Genomic DNA, 9,811 nt, shown 5'->3' with positions numbered 1-9,811 from the left:
ACAGATATCATCTCACTGGGCCCTTCAGCTACACTGTGAGTTAATAGTCCTTAGAGGAACTCTTTCCTCTATTTTAAAGATGCGAGTGACTGACCCAGGGTCAGATGGGTAGGATGTCAAAAGTGGAATAAAGAACCCATGGCTTCTAGATGAGAAGTCCGGCCCAGTTGCATGGTGCTAAGGAGAACTTCTCCATGTCAATTTATGAAGCTATCCCTGCCCTCGAGGAATTTATATGCAGCTAGCAGGATAGGGCCTATGAATGAATGATTTTGGAGAAAAAAAATCAAACTGCGCCTGCCTTTTCAGATCTTCCATTGTTGTGAGGGTGAGGGGAGAAATAGATACACAGTGTGCTGGACTATTTGAAGAGACGGAGCAGTAACCTAGGAGCTACCTCACTTTCCTCATCTGCACCTGCCTTGCAGGGTCCTTGTGAGAATGAAATGGGCCCTTAAGGGATTATACAAATGCTGGCTATTATTTGGATATCTCTCATTGATTTTTTATTGTAAAAGTTAGATTTATTAAGCGTCGTTTAATAGTTCCAAAGTCCAAAGGAGTGACAACGACCTCTTGAAGGTTCCATATTCCTTCTGTTCCCTTCACAAAGCTGATGAAAAGCCTAAACCAATTCGAGGCCACCGGAGAAAGTGACAATTGCTGGGAGCCAGTAGGTTCACTTTTCTAGGTGTTCTCTCAGTAGACTGTGAGCTCCCTGAGGGCAGGGACTGTTTGAATTTCTGTCTTACTACCTCCGTTTTAGCAGGGTGCCTAGCACGTGGTAGCCATTTAACAGTTGCTGATTTCACGAATGAATGAACGAATCCAGGTCTGTCCAAGATGTCTTTCGCATGCGCAGAGAGGTGACTAGGGCAAGCGCTCCACCCTGCCCATTCGTATTGCGACTCGTAGTCCCTGCGAGGTCGGCGCACTGCCTTGTGGAACATGTAGTCTGAGCGTGCATGCCTTGCGTACCGTGCGTGTGTGCGTGCTGACGAGAAGCGTGGGCGCGTGCGCACATACGCGCGCATGCGCGATCGGCAGGGGGCGGCTGGAGCGGAGCGGAACGCGCCATGGAGCCGGGCGGCCGCAATAAGGCGGTGCTGCCGCCGCCGCCGCCGCCGCCTCAGTCGCAACCCCCTGCGGGCGGCGCCGGTGCCGCGGACGACAAGGCCGGCGGCAAGGAGCGTCGGGAGCTCAGCGACAAGGAGAAGGAGCAGGAGCTGGTGAGCGGCGGGCCTCGGGCCGCGGGCCGGGCCTCTGGCTGAGTCACGGCCATCGCCGGCTCAGGCCTTGGGCCCGGCCGGCGCCCAACGGCCTCCAGCCCCCGTGGCCTGAGGCCCGGTCCGGCTGCACGCGGCGTTCAAGGCCCCTCTTCGCGTCGCTCCTTCCCCACGCCGCCCGTAACCCGGCCGGCTTGCCCATCCCCGGTCTTTGCGCCTTTGCCCCCGAGTGCCCGCCCTGGGCCCCGGGCAGAGCCCCGTGTTTAGGGGCCTGTTTGTCCGGGAAGGGGATCTTGGGGGTCTCCTTCCTCTTAGAGAGGGAGGAACAGGCTTAGAGAAGCGGCTGGCCCAGTGTTCCCCAGGGATTAAGTGACAGAAGCAGGTTTGGAACCCAGGCCTTTGGTTTATCTCCCGGAAAAGGCCCCGGAGTCAGGGTCCGAGCACACAGGGTCCTCCCGTGCTGGTCACCCCCCCCAGTCACCAGGGGCCAGGAGGGTGAGGGGGTCATTGACTTAGGGTTTGAAGAATTGTGGGGTTACAGTACTGCTCCCCCATCCCCAGAGATGAGCCTGGAGCAGCCTTGTTGGGGACCATTAAGGGGGGGGCGAGTGGCCCCAAGGCCCAGGAGGCTGAGCCAGGGACAATAAGTAAGGGCTTACTGACCGGCCAGTATTGTTTTGTGGATGAAGAAACTGAGGCACATCCTTGTCCAGGGTCACACAGCCACATAGCTAGTCAATGTTGGAGCACGTTTTGAATTCGGGTCTTCCTGGTTCCAGGTCCCCAGGCCTCTGTCTCCCTCTCCCTACACGCCCTTCCTCCTGTCTCTCCATCCCTTTTGCCCTCCCTTCCTCTCTCTGTCTCCCCCTCTCCTTCTCTCTCCTGACTGATGTAGTTTAAAGAACTCAGTGATTGCAGTTGTAAGAGACTGGTATGGGGGGGGGTCCCCTGTACACCCATTGACAGTGTTGATGCTACACTCCTGGGGAGAAGGGTCTTGAGAGAATCGAGGAGGTCGATGGGTTGGGGTTTGCTGACCCTGTATCTCCCTCTGCAGTCTGAGGAAGACAAACAACTTCAGGATGAACTGGAGATGCTGGTGGAGCGACTCGGGGTGAGTCAGGAGCCGGATCTGGGCCCTCCCCCTGCCTGTTGCTGGGCAGAAGAGCTTGTGGGCCTGCCCTGCTCGCCTTCGAAGCCTTTTATCCTCTGGGGCTCCCTCCATGACTAGGTCGTTTTGCCTGTGCTGGTGATAATCATGTGAAATAGGGAATAAAATAATGATCAGACCATATGAAGGAAAAATACATAGAAACGCACGTGTGAGCTTTAACTAAACAAAGCTCCACCTTTTTTCTGGGTTCCCCTACAATTTATTTCCTGTCTACAAGCTTAACCTGCTTTTGTGGCTGTGATTTTTCCTAACGTGTTTGTAGGTACTGTATGTGGTCTGATTACCATCTTTGCTTTGTCACTTATAAATATTTCCATCACTTTGGGGTTCGTGTTGGCACTCTTGGTCTCTCCTGAGGAGAGGCTCCTGTGGCTACATGAAAGTCTCTTGATCTTAAGCTTTCTTGTGCAGTCTTGGAGGAAGTGTAGCTCATTCTTGGCAGAACCCTTCCCTGAATATCTCTTTCTCCCACCAGGAAAAGGACACATCCCTCTACAGACCAGCCCTGGAGGAGCTTCGGCGGCAGATCCGCTCTTCCACGACCTCCATGACCTCAGTGCCGAAGCCTCTTAAATTTCTGCGCCCACACTATGGGAAGCTGAAGGAGATCTACGAGAACATGAAGCCTGGGGAGAATAAGGTGAGGCCCCATCATCCTAATAGCTCACGCCTGGGCAGCATGTGAAGTGATTTCAGCACTATAATGCAGGGGACTCGATACCGTTGTACAAAATATTTCTATTTTGTCGATGGGCAAAATGGTCATCCAGCAAGTCAGCGTCAGGGCTGGGCCTTGATTCTGATTTTCTGAACTGTGTTCAGAGTTGGTGAAAGGACGTGGGCATGAACCAGGCCACATGGCTCCAGGCCCAGTGTGAGATGTTCGTGAAAGGCATTAGTCCCTTACCATAGTCTCTTTACAGCGATTTGCAGCTGACATCATCTCTGTCCTGGCCATGACCATGAGTGGTGAGCGCGAATGCCTAAAGTACCGCCTAGTGGGGTCTCAGGAGGAGCTGGCCTCATGGGGCCATGAGTATGTTCGGTAAGAGCGGGTCTAGGGTGTCTCAGAGGCAGGGCCTTGTGCCAGGGGCCATGTAGAAGTGTTTCCCTTCTAATGCCCTGGCCGCCCCCAGGCATCTGGCAGGTGAAGTGGCCAAGGAGTGGCAGGAGCTGGATGAGGCCGAGAAGTCTCAGCGGGAGCCCCTGCTCACCCTGGTGAAGGAGATTGTCCCTTACAACATGGCCCACAATGCAGAGCACGAGGCGTGTGACCTGCTCATGGAGATTGAGCAGATGGACATGCTGGAGAAGGACATTGACGAGAACGCCTACGCCAAAGTCTGTCTCTACCTCACCAGGTAGGTGAGGGGAAGGGCCGTGAGAGAGGGGGTGGGGGGCGCCCGGCCAGCAGCTCTGGGCTCAGGGAGGCCCACAAGCTTTGTCTCTTCTAGCTGTGTGAGTTATGTGCCAGAGCCTGAGAATTCAGCCCTGCTGCGCTGCGCCCTGGGGGTCTTCCGAAAGTTCAGCCGCTTCCCTGAGGCCCTAAGACTGGCCCTGATGCTCAATGACATGGAACTGGTGGAAGACATCTTTACCTCCTGCAAGGACGTGTATGTGTGACCGAAGGGGTAGCTGGGGGGGGGGGGCGGCGTGTTCTGGGGACCATCCTTGGGAAGAGAGTAATGTGTGATGCCTTTCTCTACCAGTGTGGTCCAGAAGCAGATGGCCTTCATGCTGGGCCGGCACGGGGTGTTCCTGGAACTGAGTGAAGATGTTGAAGAGTACGAGGACCTAACTGAGATCATGTCTAACGTGCAGCTCAACAGCAACTTCCTGGCCTTGGCTAGAGAGGTGAGGCACCTGCTTGTCAGCTGCCCGGACTGCGAGTCACCACCCCCCCACCCCCCCCTGCCCAGGCTGTGGGACGCTGAAGGAGAGCTCTGAGAACATGGAGCACAGAGCCCGCATAGGGCCTCTCCTCCAAATGCTGAGGAGTGTGGAGGGGCAGAGGTGTTGAGGTGAAAGTGACCTCAGGCTCACGGCATCCATGTACAAGCGTTGTGTGCACACAAGCTATCCCCCTCTGGTAGGGGTCAGCTTCTTGAGGGCAGGGCCTGCTTCCCTGGGCTCACATACTTGGCTGTAACGCAGTGCTTGGCCCACAGCTCATGGCTCCAGTGGCTCATTGGCTGTTGTGGTCATGGGCAGAGTTTGAATGTGGGTCCTCACATTCCTCCATGCCATCTCTTCTGGCCACTTACCCTTTGTTAGAAAAATAACGGGAAGCTCTCTGGGGTTTGGGGGTGATTCTGATGTAATTCTGGGATGTCTGCTTTCCAGCTCGACATCATGGAGCCCAAGGTGCCTGATGACATTTACAAAACTCACCTGGAAAACAACAGTGAGTATCCATGGTGGTGTTGGGGGACATGCTGAGAGAGAGAGAGAGAGAGAGAGAGAGAGAGTGCGAGCACGCGAGCGTGCGCACAAGCGCACGCTTGAGAGTGTGCTCAAGAGCAAGCACGTGAACACAAACGCACCCTGCAAAACCCCCCCCCCCCCCCAAATCCTCAGAGCTGCAGCAGCATCCCCTGGTATGTTAGCATTCATAAAGGAAATGGCTGCCGGCCCTAGCCTAGGTGGCTCAGGCCTCATTTCTCTCCCCTCTCTGGTGCAGGGTTCGGGGGCAGTGGCTCCCAAGTGGACTCCGCTCGGATGAATCTGGCGGCCTCCTTTGTGAATGGCTTTGTCAACGCGGCCTTTGGCCAGGATAAGCTGCTCACGGATGATGGCAACAAGTGGCTGTACAAGAACAAGGACCACGGTAGGGTCACACACACATGCCCCCCTCTAGCCCCTCCCAACGCCCCCTCACACTGCTTCTGGTCTGCTGACATTCTGTTCTCATCACAGGCATGTTGAGTGCAGCCGCCTCCTTGGGCATGATCCTCCTTTGGGATGTGGATGGTGGCCTCACCCAGATTGATAAGTACCTCTACTCCTCTGAGGACTATATCAAGGTGAGCTGTCCCTTCCCTTTTCTGTGGTTGTCTCCACTGCTCACCGTGAGGCCTGCAGAGCTTGTCACATTCTGTGAATTGTTGTACCGTGTCCCCCCCCCAAAAAACAAAAACAAAAACAAAACAAGGGCAGGGAGTGGGGACAATGGGCTTGCCTAGGATCTGTGGGGGAAAAACAAGCCAGACTAGAGAGTGGAGCCTGTGTTCTTTTCTCAGTCAGGAGCCCTCCTTGCCTGTGGCATCGTGAACTCAGGAGTCCGAAATGAGTGTGACCCGGCCTTAGCCCTGCTCTCGGACTACGTCCTGCACAATAGCAATACCATGCGGCTCGGTGCCATCTTCGGGTAAGCTCCTTGGCTCTTGCTCACCTGCCCCTCCGCTGCTTTCTGTCACTCTGCCCAGTCCTTGGATGATGTGTTCTTGCTGGCTTCCTTAGACTTGGCCTGGCCTACGCTGGCTCAAATCGCGAGGATGTCCTGACTCTGCTGTTGCCAGTGATGGGAGACTCCAAGTCCAGTATGGAGGTGGGTCTAGTAGTGGGGTGCTCCCCTGGGCGGAGGCTTGGAGCCTTGGAGCCTTGGGACTCTCCCTGGGAATGGTGGGGTGGGGCTGGGGACTGGGATGTGGTAGTGGGCCACGAGAGCCTTTGGCACAAAGCTTGAGGTCCTCATGTTGCTGGTTTCTTGTCATGGGATCAGCTTTGACAGGCTGGAGGGCTCAGTGTTCCTTGGGAGGGGTCACAGTTGGTCCTAATTTGAGACTGGGAAATGGGAGCATCCCCCTTGTCTCTGGCAGGTGGCAGGTGTCACCGCTCTGGCCTGTGGCATGATCGCTGTGGGTTCCTGCAATGGAGATGTTACATCCACCATCCTACAGACCATCATGGAGAAGTCGGAGACCGAGCTCAAAGACACTTATGCCCGTTGGCTTCCCCTCGGACTGGGCCTCAATCACCTTGGTGAGCTGGGCTGCCTGCCCTCCAGTGGAGGCAGGGGTTGGACTGACCAGACAGGCTGGGAGTCTTGAATGTCCTTGTTTCTCCTAGGCAAGGGTGAGGCCATCGAAGCCATCCTGGCAGCCCTGGAGGTTGTGTCTGAACCCTTCCGAAGCTTTGCCAACACCCTGGTGGATGTGTGCGCCTATGCAGGTCTGTGTGGCTTGGCCCTGGCTTAACTGCTCCTCAGGAAATGGAGAGTCCTTCAGTCTCCCGTAGAGGCTCCTTTTTGTGGTAGAGGGGCTAGAGTCAGACAGTCACCCTTTTCCTGACTCAGTTTTCTCATCTGTAAAATGAGGGCAGTGCTCCCACTGGTGAAGATCAGATGAGTTTCACAAGCCTTAAATCCCTGTGAGAACGCTGTCCTGATGGTGTCCTTCCTGCTTAGGGCTGTCTCTACTCAGGCCTTTCTCACCCTTCTCTCTCATGTCCCCAGGTTCGGGGAATGTGCTGAAAGTGCAGCAGCTGCTTCACATCTGCAGCGAGCACTTTGACTCCAAGGACAAGGAGGAGGATAAGGACAAGAAGGAGAAGAAGGACAAAGACAAGAAGGAGGCCCCAGCTGACATGGGGGCACACCAGGTGGCACCCAGAGAAAAGCCAGGGATGGGGCAAAGGGCGCTGCGGCCTTGGGGGTCTCTGGGTGTCTGTGGCGCGGGACTCACTGTTGGGCCTCCCTTCTCTGGCAGGGGGTGGCTGTCCTGGGCATTGCCCTTATCGCCATGGGGGAGGAAATTGGGGCTGAGATGGCTCTGCGGACCTTTGGGCACTTGGTGAGTTGTGGGCTTGAGGGCCTGGGCGGGGGGCGGGGGTGGGGGGGCTGTGTGTAGATCACTGGCTTGGAGGGAGGAGGCAACACCCCCCCCCCCAGCCCCCGAGGAGCAGGAAGAGACCGAGAGGCCTTTTAGACCAAGTTTTCTTGATTGCCCTTTGCTCTTTTCTTTGGCTTATCATAAAGTCTCATAAATCTGAGTCCACAAATTTGTGTGAAACAAAAGGCTGCACTTGCAGCCCCAGGCCTCTTGTTCACTTGGGGGCCTTGCACCTGGAGCCCTTGGTGCTCTGCTGTTATAGAGGTGGGGCCTTCATGGTTGTGGTTTGCACAGGCTCAAGGGTCTTCCCACCTTTCCTAGCATTCCTCATCCTGTTCACACCCATTCAATGCACATGTCTCAGTGGAGTCTGGCGAGGCCCCCAGTCATGGCGGGTCCCTCATCTTACAGAGGAGGGACCTTGGGACCCAGGAGAGTGAACGATTGCCCCGAGGTCCAAAGGTCTGAGCTGAACCACATCCTTGGCCTGGGTGGCCTTTGGAGATTGGATCAGAGACCATTTCTGGGGCATCTTCTTCTCAGCCTGGTGGAGCCCTCTGCTCTGTGAGCCCCCTGACTTTAAACACCTCCCCCCAGCTTAGGTATGGGGAGCCCACACTGCGCCGTGCTGTGCCTCTGGCCTTGGCCCTCATCTCCGTCTCCAACCCGAGGCTCAACATCTTGGACACCTTGAGCAAGTTCTCCCACGATGCTGACCCGGAGGTGTCCTACAACTCCATATTTGCCATGGGCATGGTGGGCAGTGGTGAGTGTTGGCAGAGACAGGCAGGTATTGGGTGCAGGGGCACATGGGGCCAGGCTTGGGCAGCAACTGGTCCTGTGTAGCCTTCCTGCCCCCAGGAGTCCTCCCTCCACTGCTTCATCTTTCCAGGTACCAACAATGCCCGGCTAGCTGCCATGCTGCGCCAGCTGGCACAGTACCATGCCAAGGATCCAAACAACCTCTTCATGGTGCGCTTGGCCCAGGTGAGGGCCCGGAGAATCAGGGGTTTGGGTAGCTGGGCTTGGGCAGCACCTCCTTCAATCCTCACCCTCCCTGTGTCCTCCACAGGGCTTGACACACTTGGGCAAGGGCACCCTCACCCTCTGCCCCTACCACAGTGACCGGCAGCTCATGAGTCAGGTGGCTGTGGCTGGGCTGCTGACCGTACTCGTCTCCTTCCTTGATGTCCGCAACAGTGAGTCCCCCCAAAATGCCTTTGAAAGGCCGACTAGGGCTCCCCTGGGGGCACCTGGAGGTTCAGGTTCTGACCACTGGGTTGGAGGGGGCCACGGTTCGTGTTTTGCCACAGCTGCTTCTGTCCCCTTTATAGCTAGGCCAGACTCCCGTTAGCTGGGTGACCGTGGAGCGGAGGAGCTGGCCATTTATTAATTCCATTGTATTTGGTGTTTTAGGTAACTTTGCCCCACCTCTCAAGAGTCAGGGAGAGTGGTACCAGGGTTAGGGGAACGAACAGAGTGTGGGCAGTGAAAGAGCGGCAGCTCTGGGGGACATAAGGCAGTGTGGGGAAGGAGGAGCCTCAAGACTGAGGAGGTGGGTTGGGGAATGCTGAGGGGCTGAGTTAGAGCCACAAAGGGGGGCCCAGGAGTAGCTGGGGGCAGGCTGGTCACCTGCCTCTCTGCTGCTTCCTCTTAGTCATTCTGGGCAAGTCACACTATGTACTCTACGGATTGGTGGCTGCTATGCAGCCCCGGATGCTGGTCACCTTTGATGAGGAGCTCCGGCCGTTGCCAGTGTCCGTTCGTGTGGGCCAGGTGAGAGGAGGAGGGCTTCAGGGGCTGGAGCATGGCAGCCACTGCTTTGGGATTCTCGGGCAGCAGGCTTACTCTGTAAGACTTCATCTCTCCCTTTTCCCCCTCTAGGCAGTGGATGTGGTGGGCCAGGCTGGGAAGCCCAAGACCATCACAGGCTTCCAGACGCACACAACCCCAGTGTTGCTGGCTCATGGGGAACGGGCCGAGCTTGCCACCGAAGAGTTTTTGCCTGTCACCCCCATCCTGGAGGGCTTCGTAATCTTGCGGAAGAACCCCAACTATGATCTCTGAGTGGCCCTGGGGGTCCTAAACTTTTGACTGCAGTCTGGGGAACCAGGCAATACCCCTCTTCCAGGGGCAGCCCTCTAAGAAGCCCTGGGGGAAGCTGGTCCCTTCTTTTTTTGTTACACAATGAGATACCTATGTTGAATTAAAGATGCTTGTGTCCTATGTTTTGTTCACGGCTTTTTTCCTGGGGTGTGCTAGCCAGGGATGAGGACACCCAGGGCACAGGCTGGTAAAATTGTGGCCCTCCAGGAGCATGTTTCTGGAGCTGGGCTTTTCCACAGGATGCACCAGGTGCTGGCCAGCTCTGGTCACAGAGAAAACCGAAACCCTTCCCACCTGTGCTCGAAGAGCTCACCTTCTACCGGGAACAGTGTGTGCCTGTACACAAGACACGTGTTTTTCACATAGTCTGTGTTGAACAGGGGCTGACTGGCCATTGCCTAGTGCTTCCCATGTCGACAGCCCTGCCTGCCTCTGTCTGTGCCTTCTGGGGTTCTGTTGGCTGGGCACTCGGGGCT

The 9,811-nt window shown here is 56.1% G+C and overlaps 1 protein-coding gene across 1 annotated transcript; it reads left to right on the top strand.

Annotated features, from left to right (window-relative positions):
* Positions 1 to 1,035: 1,035 nt before the first annotated feature.
* On the top strand, positions 1,036 to 9,455 carry PSMD2 (proteasome 26S subunit ubiquitin receptor, non-ATPase 2). Its single transcript, XM_044003756.1, has 21 exons — positions 1,036 to 1,229; positions 2,284 to 2,340; positions 2,876 to 3,040; positions 3,324 to 3,445; positions 3,537 to 3,761; positions 3,855 to 4,013; positions 4,110 to 4,254; positions 4,744 to 4,804; positions 5,081 to 5,227; positions 5,317 to 5,423; positions 5,640 to 5,767; positions 5,860 to 5,947; positions 6,219 to 6,381; positions 6,469 to 6,570; positions 6,854 to 6,999; positions 7,107 to 7,190; positions 7,827 to 7,995; positions 8,122 to 8,216; positions 8,302 to 8,428; positions 8,887 to 9,005; positions 9,114 to 9,455. Exons 1-21 carry the CDS (start codon positions 1,077 to 1,079, stop codon positions 9,294 to 9,296), a joined length of 2,745 nt encoding a protein of 914 aa, XP_043859691.1. The 5' UTR covers positions 1,036 to 1,076; the 3' UTR covers positions 9,297 to 9,455.
* Positions 9,456 to 9,811: the final 356 nt, after the last annotated feature.

This window comes from Dromiciops gliroides, chromosome 4 (assembly GCF_019393635.1).
Source record: "Dromiciops gliroides isolate mDroGli1 chromosome 4, mDroGli1.pri, whole genome shotgun sequence".
NCBI classification, from domain to species: domain Eukaryota; kingdom Metazoa; phylum Chordata; class Mammalia; order Microbiotheria; family Microbiotheriidae; genus Dromiciops; species Dromiciops gliroides.
Note: the sequence above shows the minus strand (reverse complement) of the source record. Positions and strands in the feature narration are given on the sequence as shown.

Bases quoted from the DNA above. Each gene is read 5' to 3' on its own strand.
- PSMD2 (XM_044003756.1), top strand. From the start codon at position 1,077: ATGGAGCCGGGCGGCCGCAATAAGGCGGTGCTGCCGCCGCCGCCGCCG. The intron at 1,230-2,283 runs GTGAGCGGCGGG...CTCCCTCTGCAG, and splicing joins AGGAGAAGGAGCAGGAGCTG to TCTGAGGAAGACAAACAACT. The intron at 4,805-5,080 runs GTGAGTATCCAT...TCTCTGGTGCAG, and splicing joins AACTCACCTGGAAAACAACA to GGTTCGGGGGCAGTGGCTCC.